The sequence below is a fragment of the Geotrypetes seraphini genome, chromosome 1 (genome assembly GCF_902459505.1).
Source record: "Geotrypetes seraphini chromosome 1, aGeoSer1.1, whole genome shotgun sequence".
In the NCBI taxonomy this organism is placed as follows: domain Eukaryota; kingdom Metazoa; phylum Chordata; class Amphibia; order Gymnophiona; family Dermophiidae; genus Geotrypetes; species Geotrypetes seraphini.
In genome coordinates this window covers 478,571,772-478,595,162 of record NC_047084.1, presented here as the reverse complement: position 1 = coordinate 478,595,162, position 23,391 = coordinate 478,571,772, and the positions used below count along the sequence as shown (strand labels likewise).

At 43.5% G+C, this 23,391-nt stretch overlaps 1 protein-coding gene across 2 annotated transcripts in view; it reads left to right on the top strand.

Annotated features, from left to right (window-relative positions):
- Nucleotides 1-23,391, top strand: part of LOC117350769 (histone-arginine methyltransferase CARM1-like) — a 242,543-nt gene that overhangs the window by 123,758 nt on the left and 95,394 nt on the right. For both annotated transcript variants that reach the window (XM_033925354.1, XM_033925363.1), the window contains exon 5: nucleotides 3,861-3,971. In XM_033925354.1, the coding sequence (XP_033781245.1) occupies nucleotides 3,861-3,971 (111 nt within the window). The remainder of the gene's footprint in view (nucleotides 1-3,860; nucleotides 3,972-23,391) is intronic.

Below are 23,391 nucleotides of genomic sequence, written 5' to 3'. Positions count from 1 at the left end.
AAAGGAGGCAGAGATGCAACCATGGGGGGGGGGAGGAGAAGGAGAGAGAGAGAGAGACCAGATCATAGGATTGGGTGGGTGAGAGAGAGAGAGAGATTAAGATACCAGACCTGGGGGAGGAAAGGAAAGGTGAAAGATGCCAAACCATTAGGGAGGGGGAATAAGGGAGAGAAATATAGAAGGGAAGGAGACAAAGATGCCTGACCATGCATGGGGTAGGGTGGGGTGAGGAAGAATGAAAGGAAAGGAGAGGAGAGACTTGCCAGAGTATGGGAGGAAGGGGAGACAAAGAAAGGAGAGAGAAAATGGACAGAGGGGAAGCTGGAATGAATCATATAAAAAGGAGAAAGGGGGCACAGGCTGGATGGAAGGGGGGAGAGGGTAAAATGTTTATGGAAGGGACAAAGAAAGAAGGCAGATGCCATATGGAAGGAAGAGAGTGAAGAGAAAATGAGGAAAGCAGAAACCAGAGACAACCAAGGTAGAAAAAAATATTTATTTCTTCTTTTTATTGCTTTAGGATAAAGTAGTATTGTAGCAGTGTTGATAAACATTTATACATAGAAAATAGAAATAAAGTGATCTTTTTATTAGACTAAATTGCATATATTTTTGACTAACTTTTGGAGACCAATATTCTGTACTGACCTGAAGGTGGTGGTTTTGGCATCTGAAAGCTAATTGAAAAATGTATTAGTCCAATTAAATGATATTATCTTATTTGCTATCTTTTATTTTATTTCTGATTGTTAATTTGTAAAGTGGTGATTGTTATTTGTCTGGATGAGGGTGTATCTGTGTTCTTGTGATTTAATAAGACATGGTTTTCTGTTAGCACTGACTGTGCAGGAGCAATCTCTACTAATCTGGCTTCTTTAGTTTTACACAGTGGGTGTATTCATATTCTAGTGCTCACTGGAATGTTTAAGATTCTGCCTTTTCCTAGTTATATCCTTGTTGTGCGGCTCAGATTATTACTAAAATACTTTTTTGTCATATAAAGGAGGGGGTGTTAACAAAATTATCGGCAACCTAGTGTCAAATATACTAGGTACGCCACTGTGATAGTCAGGCAAGAAGAATAGATTCAAAGCCTTTTTTATTTTTATTTTTCTGGAGTGTAATTGGAATTTGTAACCTGTAGGAATGTGCATATCTTCTCATATTTTATACAGTACAGAAGAAATTCATTTCTGTTTTCCATTTTTCTAGTGTTCTACTGCATAGGTTTGTCTTCCTGGGGTTCAGGTTTTCTCTGCATATTTGTATTTCTAATTTTTAGTTACTTATTCTATATTTGTTGAGAATGTGTTTTGGTAGCAGTGCAGCTTTTGCTGTTTTCCCCATAGGAGGTGATGGTGTATTGGTATTCTAGATCAGTGTTTCTCAACTTCTTCAAGCCAAGTACCCCCCTAAGCCTAACAAATATCAACCGAGTACCCCCGCCACACTCGCCCAAGTTCCGCCCCTGACTCCACTCTATAATAATAGTACTAATTATAATGCAATTTCTTCCATCTGTTTTTCATATACACACAACTCATACATAATGGTAACCACAAAATAAAATTAAAAAATACAAAGCACACTGTAGGCAGGGAAAATGTAAATTATCATTTATATACGGGGTTTGTTTTTCAAAGAGGTCAAGGCAGATGACTTTAAAATATGGAATGTCACTTCAGTAACAGCTATAGAAAAATAGACAAATATGGTGAAAAATATAGACAGCAGATATAAATTCTCAAAACTGACACATTTCAATCACTAAACTGAAAATAAAATCTTTTTCCTACCTTTGCTGGTCTGGTGATTTCATGAGTCTCTGGTTGCACTTCCTTCTGACCGTGCATCCAATATTTCTTTCTCTCTGCCTCCTGCATGCTTCCTTTCCTCTAGTCCTCATTCCCTCCCCCAGCCAACATCTCTCTCTGTCCCTCCATAAGTCCAACTTTCTTTCTCTCTCCTCCACCCCTATTACCAATAAGTCTCCCTCTCTCTCTTACTGTCCATCTGTCTTCAGAGATCCAGGAATCTCTCCCACCCCCTCTACTGTCACATCCAACATTTCTCCCTCACTCTTCCCCCGGATCATGTGCAGCATTTTTCACCACTGCCCACCAGTCCCATACCCATTTCTCCTTCCATCACCCCTTTCCAGCATCATGGCACATCTCTCCCTCCATCACTATGTCCAACATTCCTCCCCCCTGCATCCCCTTCAATCTGTCCCTCTGGACCCTCTCCATCACCATATCCAACATTTCTCCCTCATCCTTCTATTCCCCATGCATCTCTACCTCACTTCTTTCTCTCTCTATACCCAATTTTCCTTTCCCCATGTGCACCATCTCTCACTCACACACTCATGCCCATCAATTCTCCATTTCTATTCCCTCCCTTCTGTGTCCAATGTTCATGACCCTTCCCTTCCTTCTGAGTCGAGTTAGTGCCCCCTCCCTTCTTTCCAGCTTTGTTCCAAAATTAAGTTGCATGCTGGGGATCCCTGCCTGCCTCGCCCGCCTGCACTCCCTCCTCCCCCGAAGCCAACTCATCCACCAAAGCCACAGGCGCCACCGGGGTTCCCTGCCTGCCCCGCACCCCCAGCACTCCCCCTCCCTCTTCTGAAGCCGACCCATCCACAAAAGCCGCAGGAGCCCCTGAGATCCCTGCCCACTCACCCGATGCTGAAGCCGCTGCTGGGGATCCCTCCCTCCCTCTCTGCCTGCTGCCCAGCTGCACCACCCTCCACCCATGAAGCTGACCCTGTTACTTTGTTGGAACCGGACTGGCTCCATCCTCCCAGCAGCAACTCCGTGCAAGGACAGCACATGCAGCGATTCACATACTGCATGTGGCTGGCCCACAAGCCTTCCCTCTGATGTCAATTTAGACATCGGAGAGAAGGTTCTGGGTCAGCTAGGAAGTGGGTGAGTCGCTGCCTGTGTCTCTTCATGGAGTGCTGCTGGGGGAGGAGGGAGCCATATGAGTTACACTTGGCATCTGATAAGACAGTCTTCTGTTTTATGGTTTTGTAAAGGGGGGGGAGGGAGAGGTTGGTTTGGTAGATAATATTTTGTTGCTAGAACTTGAAAATATTGGTATAAGATACAACATAAGATAAAATAAGAGAAATACTGCGGAGTTGATGTTCGTGATGCCAGATATATTGAATCACATAACAAATATACCGGTAGTTCTTTGTATAATCAACTGTATCCACATAGTGTAAAAAGTTTAAAGGGTTACAGACCTAAAACGGGCCGTGTTTCAACTCAATCATCTTTCTCAGGGGACCTAAGGATGGATGTTAAGCTAAGGCACCATGTGGATTTTAACAAAATGAAAGATGAACTTTTAAGATGCGTACAAGCAAAGTCGGAGCGTTGAACAAATCTAATAGAGAGGAACACTTTAAATCAATTCAAGACTCTGCCATCTATACCAATATTCTCAAGTTCTAGCAACAAAATATCATCTACCAAACCAAACCCAACCACCCCCCACCTCTTTAACAAAACTGTAGTGCAGTTTTTAGCGCCAGCCGTGGCGGTAACAACTCCGACGCTCATAGAATTCCTATGAGCGTCAGAGCTGTTATTGCCACGGTAGACGCTAAAAACTATGCTATGGTTTTGTGAAAAGGGGGGGGGAGGTGCAAATGTGCCTGAGAGATCAAATGGTAATAAAAGAGCCCTGTTATAACTCAATAAAGATCTTACTTTATTTAAAAGCGACCCTAACACTATTTCTGTATTTTGCCTAAATTGAAACCTTGGTTGGGATGAGTATAAAATATTATCTTCAAATAGGTATTTATTCAAATGGGCACAAACTGTACCTTCCGTTTTTCTTTCAAGATTGTCCTGGATGTTGGTTGTGGATCAGGAATTCTCTCATTTTTCGCCGTCCAGGCTGGAGCTAGGAAAGTCTATGCAGTAGAAGCCAGTTCAGTTGCAAAATATGCGGAGGTGAGTGTGTTGAATTCATTTTATGTATCCTATATAATAAAACGCTAGCCGCGCATGCGCACTCCTATCTGCGTGTTCCATGATCAGTAGGTCTGTGGCCGCAGGAGTGCGCATGCGCAAGCCCCCAGCCTTCTTCCCAGAACCTACCTTGGCTGCCAGAAACGGCGGCTTCTCTCACGAGCCCCCATCGCTTTCAGATACTGCTGCACGGGGCCCACGCCGAGCCATCCGACACTACCAGCGGCCTCACGCACGGCACGCATAGATGGCGCGGGGACCCAGTGAGAGGAGGCCAGCATCAGCAGACCAGATCTTCTCCACCCGAAGCCCTACGCTCGTTGCTATGCCCCTAAACACCCACGCAGCCGACCTTGGAATCACTTTTAAAATCAGAAAACACTCCTTTGCCGGCTCCCCACTCGGTAAGGTTTTTTCGCCAGTCTGACCCTCCCATCCCTTCCCGATGTATGACGGCTCACTTAGTCCTTTGCCACCCCCCCCCCTTCCCTTCCCTTCCCTTCCCGCGGTCCCGACTACGAACCTGGCGATTCCAGCAGCATGTGCAGCAGTCTTCACACGCTGCTTCGGGCCCTTCTACTGCCCTGATTTGCTCTGCCGCGTCTCTGATGATGTCATCAGGGACGTGCCAGAGTAAATCAGGGCAGTAGAAGGACCCGAAGCAGCATGTGAAGACTGCTGCACACGCTGCTGCAATCGCCAGGTTCATAGTCGGGACAGCGGGAAGGGAAGGAGGGGCGGTAAGGGACTAAGGGAACCGGACAGACCGCGGGAAGGGAAAGGGGGGTAGAGGAAACGCTACTGCTGCTGCACAGGGAAGTGGTCTGGGGGGAGGGAAATGGAGGGGGAAGGAATGCTGCTTTGGCTGCTGCACAGGGAAGTGGTGGGAGAGAAATGCTGCTGCATAGGAGGCAGGGAGAGAGACAGATAGATAGAAAGAAAGACAGACAGACAGCGGGAGGAAGGGAGACAGAAAGAAAAGAAGAAAGACACAGGGGCAGGGAGATACACAGAAACACAGACAGACAAAGGGGGCCAGGGACAGAGACAGACAGAAAGAAAGACAGCGGGAGGGAGAGAGAGACAGAAATAAAGACAGACAGACATATATTCTAGCACCCGTTAATGTAACAGGCTAAAATACTAGTGATTTAATAATTTAATTTGTAAAGTTTACCTTGATATAGTGAGTTCCATTTATATATATATATATATATATATATATATATATATATATATGTGTGTGTGTGTGTGTGTGTGTGTGTGTTTATTTATACATATAAATAAATCTCAGGAGCCTACCTCCTTTCCTTCATTCAATGTTCATGTCCTCAGTTCTTAATCTTGTTGTAAACCGCATTGAATCCTAATTGAAATTTACAGTATAAAAGAAAAATGTATGGTATGATATATATACAGTATACCATGATATATTATAATATATATATCTCATACAATAATATATTGTAATACCATAATATATCTCTTAGCCACTTTAATGGTGGAGCACAAGAAAGGATGAGACCAGAGCTGGAAAAGGACTGTGGAAGAGGCGCCAGGGCCAGAAGTGAACATTAGTGGGGGAGGGGTGGCAGTAGGCAGCAGCTTTGAGGGAAAGAGTAAGTTCTGTGGCGGTGGAAGTAGCAGCAGAATCTTTAGTGACTTGGGGGTATCTGCAGTTCTAAAACATAGTTTGAGACAGTAGCATGACAGCACATACACCAAAGCATTCTTTGTTAACAATTTTTATGGCAACTTTAAGAGAGTTGTATAACTCCATGACCTGCATGTGCATATCTTGTAATCATGAATGGATGATTATGTAAGTGAAAAGGAGGCTGTGAGGTAGGTCAGGTATGTGGGATAAGGATTGTGGAGAATGGGAAAGCAAAGGCATGCTAAGGTGTGTTATGGAGATACGAGTATGTCTTTGGAAGGCAGGGTGTTTGCTATGGAGGAAGGTAGAGGCAAGAGAGTATTGAGGGGGGAGGTATTTAGATGATTCTTGTACCCTGTCTTTTCTACCTAATACAATGATTCAAGTTTCCAAGTTTATTGGTTTTTCGTCTAAGACTGGCTAAACAGTTTACAATAAGTTTCATAAAATATAACTTAAAATAAACATGAAATTAAAAGCATTGTATAATTTAAAAAAAAGAAAAAAAAAAGAAAAGGGGGTTATAAGACAGATATAACACACATGAGTAATAGGGAAGATTTCTGAAGCGGATCAATAGCTTGAGATAAGAGAAGTCCAGGCAATGGCGGTGAACAGCACATTCAAATAATTTGGATAAGGGGAGGAGAGAGATGGGGCGATAGTTGGAGAGGCACATGGGGGTCTAGTGAGGGTTTTTTGAGGAGGGGTGTGACAACGGCATGTTTTGAAGGCATCAGGGACAGTTGCAGTGGAGAATGATAGGGTGGGGGTGTGGCATATGGGAGGGATGACAGCGGAAGTGATAGTGCTGAATAGATAAGTGGGAATCTGATCAGAGGAGCAGGTAGTGGAAGATGTGCCGCCAAGACGATTTAACAAATTTTTTTGCACAGATTGAAAACCTCTGTCTCTTCACTGATATTGAAGGGTTGTTCACAGTTTTGGGTTGTACGCATGACCCCCAAGAGTGACATCTTTGTTATTGATTCATCAGTATTAAGCCTCAAGGTGGTTTTGTTATACAATGGCAATGTCTCCCCATTGATACCTATTGGCTATGTTGCACACATGAAAGAAACATATGAAAACATGGAACTACTGTTAAACATATCCAGTACACAAAGTACAACTGGAACATCTGTGGTGATCTTAAAGTAGTAGCTCTGCTATTTGGAATGCAGCTTGGATATACCAAGTAGTACTGTTGTCTTATTTGTGAATGCAACAGCCATGTCGAGGAGTTGCATTACATTCAAAAGAACTGGCCACTCCAAAAAAAAGGACAGAAAATGTGGTACATGAACTAATTGCTTACCCGCCATAGATATTTTTGCCTCCTCTTCACATGGACGGATGAAAAATGTTGTAAAAGTGAGGAACAAGGAAGGCAAAGGTTTTCTTTATCTAAGACAGATGTTTCCAAGAATAACTGACGCCAAGATTAAGGAAGGCATTTTTGTCGGTCCACAAATTAGACACCAAGATGGAGTTCTTAATCCCTCTAGAAGTATGTTACACGTTACCTGATTTCCTCTATGATTCTGCTTAATAGAAAAATACGTAACAAGAATATTATTATGCTTTTTCTTAATATTAATCTGTAGTTTGTTTTTCTGGCCTTGGCTATATCCTTATTCAGATTTTCATGCGCCCACTTTTCCGTATGTTTCTATTGGGTGTGGCCTTAACTTTCATATGTACTTCTAACTAGTTTACCCAGAACCATATGAAAAGCAGACGTTTTTGTAGGAAAAATCTACAAAATACTGCACCCTCATGTCCTACACACTATCTTTTCCATTGTGCCCCCTACAGCCCACAAGTGCCACTGTTCACTGCTTGTCTTTGTGTGTCTGTAGGGATCTACTCTTTTGTTTTGGCTGTGACTGCTCTTTGTCTCATCCCAGAAGCTGAAACCTAAGGTGATTATCTAATGCAGTGGCTCTTAAACCTGTCTGGGGGACCCCAATCAGTTGGGTTTTCTAGATACCCCTAATGAATATGCATGAATGAGATTTGCCTATAAACTAGGCATACAAATTTCTCTCATGCATATTCATTAACAAAATACCCAAATAGGAGCTATGTTTCACACTGCTTCTTATGCTTATAAATAATTCATCATAATAATATAGCCGTTTGGAGTGCATCGAAGGCGAGTGTTAAAGACGCTCGCCTTAGCGAGAGCGCCTTTGCGAAGGGCCTTAAGAAGGGATGAGTCACTGTAAAGAAGAAATACTAGGGAAGGACACCTACACAGGCAAGTACCACAAGGGCAACAGGACAGACAAGCAGCAGATAAACAAACACAGTAGTAGCAGAAGGCAATCACAGCAGACACAAAGGACACACACAAGCAACAAGGATAGCAGGTTTAAAATCAGGAGAGAGACTGCACAGTAACCTACACAGATTCCTACACAAGGAGAAGCCACTTCAGACAAAGCATGAGAAGGCACATAGGGAAGAACAAGAAGCATAGAGGACCTGGGAAACAGGGAGAAGCCACTTCAGAAGGCAGACCGGCAAGCAAAAATCAATGGAAGCAGCAGACAGAAGCAGAAGCTACCCAGTTTTCTGCACCGTTTGTCATATGTACGACTACCTCCCCTCTGGGAGGTAGTCTTATGTATGCACTCGATGCGAGGAACTGGAGGGACTGAAGAAGCAAGTCAGATTACTGGAAGGCAGACTCACAAATGGAAGATTAGATTAGAGTACTAGAACTAGAAGCACTTCGAACAGTTGAGGAGGAGGACAGAGAGGCAGAAAACTTCATGAGAGACGGAACCATTGAGGAATAAGTCAGGGAGTTAGAGAAGTTCATCGAGGAAGCATACAGAGAGGCCATGGAAAATCAACAACAGTGGAACTGCCAAGATACACCTACAGTAAGGACAACCACAAGGAAGGAATAGATGGCACAGCAGTGAGACCTGGAAACAGCGGAGGGAACCCACAGGAAGACGAGTCCAGTGCAAGCTCACGCCAGGATGAGTAAAGATGGAAGTGCGCCGAGGACACGGACCTGCGGCTAGAGACAAGAGAAGATAGAGAAGACAGCAATCGTCGTGGGGGATTCCATCATTTGACAAGTCAACAGCCACATAGTGGGAGGAAGAAAGAATCGGCTGGTGACTTGCCTACCAGGAGCCAAGGTAGAAGATATAGTAAACAGCATTGACAGGATCATAGACAGCGTGGAAGGGAAAGATACGGCGGTGGTGATCCATATTGGGACAAAGGACGTGAGCAACAGGAACTACAGCAGGGAAACACTGAAAGACCGGTTCCAGATGCTAGGAAGGAAGCTGAAGACCAGAACGCCGAGGGTAACGTTTTCTGAGATCTTGACGGTATCCAGGGCCAACAGGAAGATGGCAGACAGAGCTGCAGTCAACGCATGGATGAGGAGCTGGTGTGAGGAAGAAGGATTTCACTTCGTGCGCAACTGGACGACGTGGGGGGAAGGATGGACTCCACTCCAGCGGAGATGGAACGAGGCTACTTGCAAGCAACATCAAGCGAGAAAGTGAGAAGTTTTTAAACTAAGAAGAAGGGGAAAGCCAACAGTCGACCAAGAGTCGATGGTTCAGGAAAAGGTATACCCAGAGGATACCATGCAAGAAGATTGTGAGGAAGACTCACCGGATCATAGGCAAGATATAAATCCTGACAGATCGAAAGGGACAGAAGCAAGGGAGACAGAAGAGGGAAGGAAATGCAAGAAAGTAACAGGCCGCAAACTTAAGTGTATGTACACAAACGCAAGAAGCCTAAGGAATAAGATGGGGGAATTGGAAGCTATGGCACAAAAAGATAACCTAGACATCATTGGCATCACGGAAACATGGTGGAACGAGGAAAACGTCTGGGACACTGTGCTACCGGGATACAAGCTATACTGCAGAGACAGAGTAGGACAAAAAGTTAGGGGTATTGCCCTATACATAAAAAAGGGAATTGAGTCTGCCAGAAACAAAAAATAAGGTAGAGTCTCTATGGGCCAAAATACTGGGAACAATGGAACAGAGACGAAGATTGGCATCTAATGGAGAAATGATGGACGAAATTAAATGTAACTGCAAGGGAGGCAACACAGTTACCATGGGCAACTTCAATTATCCAGGGATAGATTGGAACCTAGGCACCTCCGGCTGCAGTAGGGAGACCAAGTTCCTGAATGCTGTAGGAAAAAACAAGAGTATATGCATTTCTGAACTTAATTCTAAATGGACTACGAGTACTGGCACAAGGTATAGAAGTAGAAGGGATGCTGGGAAACAGTGATCACAATATGATCCACTTCAACCTGGACACAAAAACAAAACATCAATCCAGAACGACAGCCACGGCACTGAAATTCCGAAAAGGGAATTATGAAGGGATGAGAGTCATGGTGGGGAAGAAGATTAGGAAGGGGATAAGCTCTGTAAAAATGCTAGAGCAAGCATGGTCTCTTTTTAAGGACACAGTCACCGAGGTGCAAAATCTATATATATACCACGTATCAACAAGGGCTCCAAGAAGAAAAAGAACAAGGAAGCAATCAGAGACAAGAAGACTTCGTTTAAGGAATGGAAAAGGATGAAAATGGATGAGAACTGGAAAAATCACAAACAACATCAAACCAAGTGCCATAAGGCGATGAGAGGGGCCAAAAGAGACTATGAAGAAAAAATAGCCAAGAAGGCAAAAAATTTTAAGCCGTTCTTTCGATATAGTAAGGGGAAACGACCCACGAAGGAAGCAGTGGGGCTGTTAGATGACCATGGAATAAAGGGAGTACTAAAGGAGGACAAAGCCATCGCCGACCAACTGAACGCATTTTTTGCGTCTGCATTTACCGAAGAGGATATATCCAAAATAGCGGAAGCCGACAGGCTATACACAGAAAATTAATACGGGAAACTGACAGGGTTGACGGTCAGTCTAGAAGAGGTATGCAGGCAGATTGATAGCTTAAAAATGATAAATCCCTGGAACCAGAAAGCATCCATCCGAGGGTAATCAAGGAACTGAAAGGGGTTATAGCTGAACTACTTCAACTAATAGCCAATCTGTCGATCAAATCAGGAAGGATTCCGGAAGACTGAAAAGTGGCGAATGTTACGCCGATCTTCAAGAAAGGTTTGAGAGGAGATCCAGGAAACTACAGACCGGTCAGTCTGACCTCGGTACAGGGAAAGATGGTAGAGGTGCTGATAAAGGACCGCATCATTGATCACCTTGACAGACGCAATCTGATGAGGACCAGCCAGCACGGCTTCAGTAAGGGAAGATCTTGCTTGACGAACTTGCTGCACTTCTTTGAGGGAGTAAACAGACAGATAAACAAGGGCAACCTGGTCAACATGTATATCTGGATTTTCAGAAGGCGTTCGAAAACATCCTGCATGAATGACTACTTTGAAAAACTGCAAGCCATGGAATCGAGGGTGAAATACTCATGTGGATTAAAAACTGGTTGGCAGATAGGAAACAGAAAGTGGGGGCAAATGGACTAGAAAAGCATCACAAGTGGAATGCCGCAGGGTTCAGTGCTTGGGCCCGTGCTCTTCAACATATTTATAAAGGACCTGGAAATTGGTATGAGCGAGGTGATTAAATTTGCAGACGATACAAAGTTATTCAGAGTAGTGAGGACACAGAAGGATTGAGAAGACCTACAACGAGACATAAATGCGCTCGAGGAATGGGCTGCGAAATGGTAAATGAGGTTCAACGTGGATAAGTGCAAGGTGATGCATGTTGGTAACAAAAATCTTATACACGAATACAGGATGTCTGGTGCAGTACTCGGAGAGACCCTCCAGGAAAGAGACTTGGGAGTACTTGTAGACAAGTCAATGAAGCCGTCCACGCAATGCGTTGCGGCGGCGAGAAAGGCAAACAGAATGCTAGGAATGATTAAGAAGGGGATCACAAACAGATTGGAGAAGGTTATCATGCGCCCCCACCTGGAATACTGCATCAATCACTGGTCACCATACATGAAAAAGGACATAGTACTACTCGAAAGGGTCCAGAGAAGAGCGACATAAATGGTTAAGGGACTGGAGTACTTGCCGTACAGTGAGAGGCTAGAGAAACTGGGCCTCTTCTCCCTTGAAAAGAGGAGACTGAGAGGGGACATGATTGAAACATTCAAGATACTGAAGGGAATAAACTTAGTAGAGAAAGAAAGATTGTTCACTCTCTCCAAGGTGGAGAGAACGAGAGGGCAAACTCTAAAGTTAAAAGGGGATAGATTCCGTACAAATGTAAGGAAGTTCTTCTTCACCTAGGGAGTAATAGAAATCTGGAACGCTCTTCCAAAGGCTGTTATAGGGGAAAGCACCCTCCAGGGATTCAAGACAAGGTTACATAAGTTCCTGCTGAACCAGAACGTATGCAGATAAGACTAGACTTAATTAGGGCACTGGTCTTTGACCTAAGGGCCGCCGCATGAGTGGATTGCTGAGCACAATGGACCAGTGGTCTGACCCAGCAGTGGTATTTCTTATGTTCTTATGTTCTTTAAAACATATTTTAACATTATTTCATACTAAACATACACACAATTATTCTCCCAAACAGTGAAGCCCCCCCACAATCTATCCAACACATAGAAAAAGTTAAAATTCATGAAAACTTCATCCTTTCAATAAAACACTGTATTCAGTCCCTAATTCTTATCTGTATCTTTTTGTTACATAGAGATTTTGGACCCCAGTTCGTTTGCAAAAGTTAGACAGTTCAAAGTCTAATAGATGCTGTCATCTTGAAATAGGGACACTGGATCATCTATTGTCCCTTGATACTCAACTTTTGGAAATTAATATGGGGACAAATTAATTTGATACTGGAAACATCTATTCCGTTGTCCTATGACGTGGTAATCTGTGGGACATTGTTGACACCTAAACCTCCATTAGAAAGATATAAAAGCAGACTCCTTATCATTATGACTGGGATTGCCATGCAAATGATTACCAAGAATTAGAAAAATTGGGGCAGACTTAATTTTTCCTTTTGTTGGAAACTTTATGTCTATGTTATAAATATGAAAAAATGAATTCAGAAATATTGGTTCATAATAAACTATTTAAATTAACATGGGGTCCATTGACAAATTTTGTTAACTCTCATTAGTTGTATAAAGTCTTTATTTTCTATTTGATTTGCACACATCCAGGGAGGAGAGGAAGGAAGGAGGGGGGAAATATATTTTGTAGTATTCTTTGATTAAATGTAAGTGTGGTTTATGATATTAATTGTATGTATAATTTAATGCACATTGTTTTTGTTCTCGAATTAGGGTGGGAGGGAGGGGGGAAATAATTTGTAATATTATTTGATCGATTATAAGTGCTGTCTATGACTTTAATTGTATGTATATTTTAATGCACTTTGTTCTCAAATTGAAAATTAATAAAGATTAAAAAAAAAAAAAGTTCTCAATTATAAGAACATAAGAAATGCCTCTGCTGGGTCAGATCCGAGGTCCATCGTGCCCAGCAGTCCGCTCACGCGGCGGCCCAACAGGTCCAGGACCTGTGCAGTAATCTTCTATCTATACCCCTCTATCCCCATTTCCAGTAGGAATTTGTCCAATCCTTTCTTGAACCCCAGTACCGTACTCTGCCTTATAACGTCCTCTGGAAGCGCATTCCAGGTGTCCACCACACGTTGGGTAAAGAAGAACTTCCTAGCATTTGTTTTGAATCTGTCCCCTTTCAACTTTTCCGAATGCCCTCTTGTTCTCTTATTTTTCGAAAGTTCGAAGAATCTGTCCCTCTCTACTCTCTCTATGCCCTTCATGATCTTGTAAGTCTCTATCATATCCCCTCTAAGTCTCCTCTTCTCCAGGGAAAAGAGACCCAGCTTCTCCAATCTCTCAGAATATGACAGGTTTTCCATACCTATTATCAGACGTGTTGCTCTCCTTTGAACCCTCTCGACTAACGCCATATCCTTCTTAAGATACGGCGACCAATATTGGACGCAGTACTCCAAATGCGGGCGCACCATCGCCCGATACAACGGCAGGATAACTTCTTTCGTTCTGGCTGTAATACCCTTTTTGATTATACCAAGCATTCTATTTGCTCTCTTAGCGGCCGCTGCACACTGTGCCGATGGCTTCATTGTCATGTCCACCATTATCCCCAAGTCCCTTTCCTGGGTACTCTTATTCAATAACATCCCTCCCATTGTATAGTTGTACCTCGAGTTTCTGCTCCCCACATGTAATACTTTACATTTTTCAATGTTGAACTTCATCTGCCATTTCGCCGCCCATTCTTCTAATTTGTTCAAGTCCCTTTGCAACTTTTCGCAGTCCTCTGTAGTCCGAGCTCCATTAAATAGTTTGGTGTCGTCCGCAAATTTTATTATCTTGCACTTCGTTCCTGTTTCTAGATCATTTATGAAGATATTAAATAGCAGCGGCCTGAGCACCGAGCCCTGCGGGACACCACTCGTGATCCTCCTCCAGTCGGAGTAGTGACCCTTCACTCCTACCCTTTGTTTTCTACCCTCCAACCAGTTTCTGATCCATCTATGTACGTCTCCTTCCACCCCATGGTTCTTCAGTTTCCGGAGTAGACGTTCATGGGGCACCTTGTCAAAGGCTTTTGGAAATCTAGATATATGATGTCTATGGGGTCTCCTTTGTCCATCCGTTTGTTGATCCCTTCGAAGAAGTGCAATAAGTTCGGTAGGCACGATCTTCCCTTGCAGAAACCATGCTGGCTGGTTATCAGAAGTTCATGTTTTTCAAAATGTTGATCGATGTTTTCTTTTATCAGTGCTTCTGCCATTTTCCCCGGAACCGAAGTCAGGCTCACCGGCCTGTAGTTTCCCAGGTCACCTCTTGATCCCTTTTTAAAGATGGGCGTAACGTTGGCTATCTTCCAATCTTCCAGGATCTCGCCTGTTTTCAGGGATAAGTTGCAAATTTGCTGCAGTAGTTCCGCTATCTCCTCCTTTAATTCCTTCAGAACCCTTGGATGTATGCCATCCGGACCCGGGGATTTGTCAGTTTTTAGTTTTTCTATCTGCCTACGAACGTCCTCAAGGCTCACTTCTATGGATGTTAATTTTTCTGCCTGACTTCCGTTGAAGAATTGCTCAGGTTCCGGTATGTTGGACGTGTTTTCGTTTGTAAATACAGACGAGAAGAACATGTTAAGCCTTTCTGCCACTACCTTCTCCTCCTTCACCACTCCCTTCCTGTCTCCGTCGTCCAGCGGTCCCACTTCCTCTCTAGCCGGCTGCTTCCCTTTAACATATCTGAAGAATGGTTTGAAATTTCTTGCTTCCCTGGCTAGCCTCTCTTCATACTCTCTTTTGGCTTTCCGAACCTCACGGTGACATTCTTTTTGATGCTCCTTGTGCTCTTTCCAGTTCCCCTCAGTTTTGTCCTTTTTCCATTTCTTGAATGATTTTTTCTTATTGCCTATCGCTTCCTTCACTGTTTTGGTTATCCACACCGGGTCTTTTGTTCGATTCTTTTTACACCCCTTCCTGAATCTGGGGATATACAGATTTTGCGCCTCGCTCACCATGTCCCTGAAGAAGGACCAGGCATGATTTACCGTTATCTTCTATACGCTGTTGTCTACTGAATTTGCTTCCACTTTCATTCAATCAAACTTGATCTTTGAGAACATTTTTGCTCGACGCAGTTCTGTGTTGTTTCACCCTAAGGCATTGAAGGCAGTTGAATTTCTCCAGCGTTTGTGCTTGAGTAAGATCCTGATTTGGAGCTCTCAATTCTGGTTTAGGTCAGCAAACTTTTAAATGATGAAATGTCAGAAACTGTGAAGTGGAGCCAATTTTAGTCTTAAGCTCCTGATGACGCCTTAGGGTGAAACACAGAACTGTGTCGAGCTAAAATGTTCTCAAAGATCAAGTTTGATTGAATGAAAGTGGAGGCAAATCCAGTAGACAACGGCGTACAGAAGATAACTGAGAACTGATACAGATAAGATTAAGCACTGAATACAGTATTTTATTGAAAGGATGAACTTTTCATGAATTTTAACCTTTTCTATGTGATGGATAGATTGGGGGGGCTTCACTGTTTGGGAAAATAATTGTGTGTATGTTTAGTATGAAATAATGTTATAATATGTTTTAAAGGTTTTGATGGTACTATATTATAATAAATGATCATAAATTATGAATTATTTATAAGCATAAGAAGCAGTGTGATACGTAGCTCTTATTTGGGTATTTTATTTATGAATTAAGTAGAGCTATTAAAAAGTCTTATAAGTCCCAGTGGGTTAATTAATAACTACCCCGTTTCCCTATGTTTTTCCACAAAAAAGAGTTGTAACTTTTCCCCTCCTTCCCCCCCAATTCTAGTTTGTCTTGTTTTTAAAATTAATGTCATTGGGCTTGTCTTTTTATAATTTTATTTTCTTTTATATTTTGTACATCGCTTTGCAAACCGATTTAGCGATTCATCAAATATTAATAAACTTGAACATAAACTTGAACTTGAACATATACATTAGGGATATCTTGAAAACCCAACAACTTGCTGGGGGTCCCCCAGGACAAGTTTAAGAACCACTGGTATAATGGTTAAGCTTGGCACTGTGAATTTTCTGTCTGAGAAGAGTCAACAACTTGGAAAGCTCCGGAAAGCAAAAGCCATGTGTGTTCATAGGTAGAGAATCTATCCTGGATCCTTCTATTCCACCTGACTTTTTTTTTTTTTTCAGATTGCAATGAAAATCTTGTGGATTACTTCAAATATCCTATTTTAGAACAGTTACTTGGCAAAAGCTCTGGGGAGAGGAGAATTAAGCCCAACATATCAGATCCTCACCAGGCAAAGACAAAACAGAAACCCAACTTTCAATAAAATGTTTATGAATTAAAAGAAACCCAACTATTTAATGCTGTTTATAATAACAATCACCCTCCTTCGTGGTACTTTTTATCCCATCCTCCATAACCTTTTATTTATGGTTTGATATTGTTTTCATTGTATAATAGTGAATATTAAAGTTCCTAGTACATTAACTTAAAACATACTGTATTGGAGAAATCAATTTTGTGTACTGGGGGCATTTTTGCTGTGGTTGTAAGTATAGCCTTTAAGCAAACTAATTAGAGTGTGAAATATAACGGGAAGTCAGACAGAATTTATAGGTCATGGTCTGAAACACCTTGAACTTATTTGTTCTGCATTACTGCCAAGTTCAACCGCATCTGATATTTCTGTTGGCTTAGTGCCATTCTGCAAAAAGGCACATTTTTGTAGTTAGGTAATACCACAGATATTTGAAGAACACCATCTGAAATTACTGTGGAAAATCTCGTAAACCGAGCCAGCAGCCACACACAATCTGGGCACTTCTGAAAAGAAAGAGAGGGGGAAAAATCTGTCTATTCTCATATTCAGGTAATGGAAAATTGTCATTGTGTAAGATGTTTAACTTAGGATAACTCTTTCTAATATTCCCTGTAAATCAACCCCATTAATCTGTCAGCACAATGTTATTCTTAAAAAATAATAATAATAATATCATAAAAGCAAAACCAGAAAATCAAGTCTCCTTTCCAACATCTGTGATATATGGATCTGTTATGTAGTTGTATTCAAAACTTTAGTCAGCAGATAAAGGGAACAACTTAATCTTATTTCTTTTAGTATGTATATACCATTTACGGCCTAAGTGGTTTACTCAAGGATTTTTCCTTATCTGTCCTGAAGGGCTCACACTTTATCTAATGTACCTGGGGCAATGGGGGATTAAGTCACTTGCCCAGAGTCACAAAGAGCAGCATGAGATTTGAACCCATAACCCACTGTGCCACACACTCCCCACACTTTATATACTGCTTAAGCAGTTTATATTAAATAATAAATCAAGTACTCTAGGTATTTTCCCTTTCTATCCTGATGGGTTAGGTGACTTGCCCAGGGTCAGAGGGAGTGATGCTGGGATTGAACCTATTTCATCAGGGGGCTCAGACAGCAGCTCTAACCACTAGGCCACTCCTAAATGATAGCCTCAATAGCACATGAATACTAGATGCATGCATCCTATCTCAGAAATTTGACATTTTTATGGGCTTTTTGTGTCTGTGCACTAAATACTCTGAAGTTGCAATAAAATAGCATTAACACTTATAAGTAATCAGATACAGTTCTCATTCCCTCATGGCTTAGCCTCTTTTGCACATCTGCAGTGGTGTACCTAGGGGGGGGGGAGTTGAAGTCTGCCCCAGGTGCAGCCCAGAAGAGAATACTCTGAGCGAGGGCCGGCATCATGGTCAGACTCTGGTAATTTCTTCTGTCAGCTGCAGCAGCATTCAGAATTGGCTGCTCTGCCGGCATCGGACCTTCCTCTCTGCCGGGTCCTGCCTTCACAGAAACACCGTCAAGAGCAGTAAGTTATGAACGTTGTGCTGCTGATTTGGGGGGTGACAAAGAGAGAAAAAAAGAGGGAGGGAAGGAGGGGAAAGAGAGAGAAATGCTTCACCTGATTGGAGAGAAGGAGAAGGAAGACCAGGGAAGGAAGAGGAAAGAGATATGCCACACAGACCATGGGGAAGTAAGGAGGGCATGGAAAGGAGATTTCAGACCATGGAGGGGGAGGAAGATATGTTAGGGTATAGGGAGAGGGAAGGAGACAAGGGAGAAAGGAGGGAGGGAGAGAGGTAAAGGAAAGAGAGGAGATACCAGAGCATGGAGGAAGAGGGAGAGATAGAAGGGTTAGGAGAGGAAAGGAAAGGAGAGATGCCAGGGCATGAGGGGATGGAAAGGAAGGAAATAAAGGGCTAGATGTACTAAAAATGGTCATTAAGACAATGCAGGTTGCTGTGGGCCAATTTTTTGGCCATTTTCTAAACGGTGATTGATTTTCAAATGGATACCCATGCAAATGAGTTTTGCGAGGGCAGTCATAATCCCATCCGATTGCTCGCTTAGAAACCAGCTTTCACATATGTGCAGAGCCGGTTTGGGGAAGCCCAAACAGCTGAAAGTCAGGGGAAGCCAAAGCAGCCTCCTGCCTCTCAGTGGTTTGGGGCTTTTTTTTTTTTAATTGCCCAGATGTGCATGTGTCACACACGTACAATATCTGTCCCCATTTTTTAAAAATGCGAGCTGCTCCCTCCCCCCCCCATGACATCTGTAACCAAAAATAGAGGTAGGAGGGATGCCCACTCCCTCCTGCTAAATCTCCAACAGCGTGCTTATTCAATAATATTGCTAGGAGAGTAAATCAGTAATTCAAACGATGCAAAGATAATCCTATAAGATCATCCCTGATTAGTCTCTGTGAATTTGACCACAAAAACTAAAGCATCCCTCCTGATGATTATTTATAAAGTGGGGAGGTATAAGGAGAGGTTGGATTGGGAGGGGAAGGGAGAGGTTGGATTGGGGGGATCCTGGTAAGGAGTCAGTTCGGTGAAGGGGTTTGCAACAGCAGGAGGGATTGGGTATCTCTCCTGCTGATTTTTATTGAAGTACGGGGAGGGGGGTCCTACAGGGTGAGGTGGTTCAGCTTGGCTTGGGGGGGTGTTTATGGCATCAGGAGGGAGTGGGCATCCCTCCTGCCTCTATTTTGGTTCCAGGGGGTCTTCTGGGGGAGGCCTTCATTGGCGGATAGTTTGTGTGTGTTACACACACATGCAACATCTGTGCCCATAAGAAAAAAAATGAAAAAAACATGTCAAACCGTCGGTAACACAGTTACCGACCTGTCATTTTTTGGAGGGTTGGTATTAACAATCTGATTATGGCATGCAATGTTAGACAATCAATTGGATGGCTCATTTTAATATTAATGACTTCATTTTAATAGTAATGATGTTGTTTGCATGCCAGAATTGGAGAATATAGGAACGCATGGAAAGCCACATGGTGAGAGGCCCGAGGAGGTAGGCAACATTGGGGCCAGACAGGGTATCACCACACATGCATTGACATCATCCCGCATTAGAAATAGGCAAATTTTGGCTGGTGGGCCAAGAAGAGCAGAAAACATGAGTTTTGGGCTTAGGGAAGCCTAAACTTAATAATTTAATATATAAATGGGCCGGGAGAGCAGAGGTGAGGATCCAAAGCCAGCGGCATAAGAGTGCTGCAGTATAACCTACAGTTGCGCAATTGTGTACACACAACCACAGGAGGTAAGAGACGGTATCTAGAGGATGCTGGGAAAACAGGGGGGCTCATAAAACCCTCAACCGTGTCATTTTGGAGTGATTTTTTCATGCATGCATGGTAGAGTCTAAGGAGACCTGCATTAACAATCTGTTAGTGCAGCAGAAACTATTTAAATTTGCGTTTACAGATACTGACAAGTTGCTGAAGTATACTGTTGGTTCAAATAGGTCTCGTTTATATGCAGAATGCTAGGAATTTAGAGGGTCCCATTTTGGGGTCTTGGGAGGGGCCTAAAAAAGTATAATTTATGACAGAGGAATGGAGTGGAGAAGTGGCCTAGTGGTTGGAGCAGCTGCCTCAGCACCCCGAGATTGTAGCCGCCTCCTGAACTGTTGACTTGTATTACTCTTTTCACCTGTCTGCTTTGCATATAATTGCCTTTTCTTTGAATGGTTTAATCGGGCTGGGCTTGAAGGAGGACTGGGGATTGGAGTGGGTTGGGAGAGGGTTGCTGGGGTGGTCACTTGTGTTTTTCTACAGTGGTTTATTCCTTGGACAGTGGTTTATTCCTTATTTTTGGCTGGTAACTATTGCTGTTCACTGTTGGGGACCACATGGGATCTCTGGGGGGTTTGGGAGTGCGGGGGGGTCCCTTCCTATTGGGTTTTGTGCTTTTGAAAAGTGAGCTTACTTTCTGTGTTGCCTTGTACTTTTGTATCATCTCTTGTTAAGTTCAATAAAATATATTTTACAATAAGTTTGATTCTCACTGTAGCTCCTTGTGACTCTTGGTAAGTCACTTAACACTTAAGTCATTGCTCCAGGTACAAAATAAAAATCTGTCAACTGCTTTGGTTGTAACCACACAGAAAAAGAAGTATACCAAGTCTCACCCCTTTTAGAATTCATGTGCGGGCCTTGTACTATGGTGTTTAAAAGCAAAAATGAAGCTTTTAAATATTATATTTAATTAAAAATATGATATGGAATGTCTGTGAGTTTGAATGCAGATGTAAGCTGTTCCCTGATTTATCTCTCTCTCTCTGAGTGAGAAAAGGGGAAAGTCAGTTCTAAGAATATGAGTGGCCACTGAAAAGTTCTCAGCCCAACCAAGAAGAGAATGATTTGGAGCCATGAAACTTACAAGTTATTCCACACTTTTCTTGACTCTTTTCATTTCAATAACATTTCAATAACATGTCGGGGGGGGGGGCGTCTTCGGGCAGGAAGGATTCGGCACCCTCCTGCCAGCGATCGGACAGGCCGCAGCCCGCTATACTTATAGCGGCAGAGAGATCCCTTGCCGCTATACTTATCGCGGCAAGGGATCTCTCTGCCGCTATAAGTATAGCGGGCTGCGGCCTGTCCGATCGCTGGCAGGAGGGTGCCGAATCCTTCCTGCCCGAAGACGCCCCCCCCCCCCGACACTACCGACCGCCCCCCCCCCGACATTACCGATCTCCCCCCCGACAATATCGATCGCTGGCAGGAGGGTGCCCAATCCCTCCTGCCCGAAGACGCACCCCCCCCCGGCGCTAACAACCCCCAAACCTCCACTCCACCAAACCTGTTCTTACGGCCAGATGGGTTTTGCACGTCCAGCCGGCAGGCACGCCTCGTCGAAATGAGGCGGGCCCGCCCCTTCCCGGCCCATCCCGCCGAAGCCTAAGGGTTTTGCACGTCCAGCCGGCAGGCACGCCTCGTCGAAATGAGGCGGGCCCGCCCCTTCCCGGCCCATCCCGCCGAAGCCTAAGGCCTTAGGCTTCGGCGGGATGGGCCGGGAAGGGGCAGGCCCGCCTCATTTCGACGAGGCGTGCCTGCCGGCTGGACGTGCAAGACCCATCTGGCCGTAAGAACAGGTTTGGTGGAGTGGAGGTTTGGGGGTTGTTAGCGCCGGGGGGGTGCGTCTTCGGGCAGGAGGGATTGGGGACCCTCCTGCCAGCGATCGATATTGTCGGGGGGGGGGGAGATCGGTAATGTCGGGGGGGGGCGGTCGGTAGTGTCAGGGGGGGCGGTCAGTAGTGTCGGGGGGGGCATCTTCTGGCAGGAGGGTTTGGGCACCCTCCTGCCAGCGATCGGTCAGGGGGCCGCGGCCAGCTATACTTATAGCGGCAGAGAGATCCCTTGCCACGATAAGTGTAGCGGGCCGTGTCTAATCTAACCCGATTCTCTAACCAGCGTCTGTAACATGGACGCCGGTTACAGAATCGGGGTTTAGTTTAGGCCGATTCTGAATAGGACGCTTCTCCCGGGCGTCCTATACAGAATCAGGGCCTAGGTGTCTTGCGGGCCTCGCCTTCAATATAGGCGGCCTGCCTGGGGAGCATTTTTTTAAAAAAACATGCATCCCGATTGGCTGATTAGACAGCTGTAGGACGCCTACAGCTGCCTAAAATCGGGACGCACTTTTGGAGAATCAGGGCCTGTATGTCTTATGTAATATTATCCACTTACTTAATCTACTTAGTCAGCAGATGTTCTTTAAACTTTCTTTTATTATCTCACCTCTCTTATATGTTATTCTTCAGGGGCAAAAAGCCTGACTTTTTGAGCCATTAATCCATACGGGTCACAAAAGGTGATATATTCACCCAGCTCTCGATACGGTCATACGGCAAAAACCCCTTCAGATTATTTTTTTCTTTATTTATTTTATTTTTTTCTATTTCTATTTTTATGTTTTGTTCATTTTATTCATTTTAAAAGGAGGGTTAGTTATATTCATATGCCCGTCAGCAACAGTCTGTATTCCACCAAAGATTTCATTATACTGCTAAATAAATAATATAATCAGGAACAGTAATTCGTCACTATTCTAAATCAACTGTTTCATTAATATAAGCCAGCTGTAAAGCTAAGGAAGATTCAACTTATCATGTGAGTAAAGCATGTTAGGTACTTCAATCCAATTCCACGAGCAGGGCCGCCATCAGAAATTTCTGGGCCCCTTACTGAGCAATCCTATTGGGCCCCCCACGCACCCCTTCCCTCCCCCCCCCCCCCCGACGCCCACCCCCCTTCTTCCATGGGCCGAATACACACATACTTTTCTGCTAATGCTCCACCTAAGCCAGTCCCGTAAAATCTTCTCACGTCCATTGGGTGATTTGGTATAGAGGAGATATTCATAAAAAGAACATCCGTCAAGATCTTTACTCATAGACTGTGCCATTTGCTTTAAATCATCTTCCATCATTAATCCAAATTGTACAATTCTTTCTCTGTCTTTGTCCTGAATGACATCTGGCCACATTGCTGGATCCTTCCAGTCAACAAATTTATGAGCAGGCGCGGAGAACGCATTTTTAAACAAATGTAGTTTATCCTTGTACTCCTTATGTAATTTTAATCATCTATGGATATGTTTGTATGTTTATTGTTCAAATGGTTTTATTTATTTCCCCAAATTTATTTTTGTTATATGCATTGAAAATATTTGATATTGCGTTTAAATCAAAATCTCAATAAACTTGAAACTTGAAACGAGTGCCCATGAGATTGTGGGAGTGTTAAATGCTCAAAACTTAGGAGAATAACAATTTACTTAAAGTTTTTGCTACGCCAGCTTTCTGGTATCTTTACATACAGTGGCATACGTAGCACATGTAACACCCGAGGCC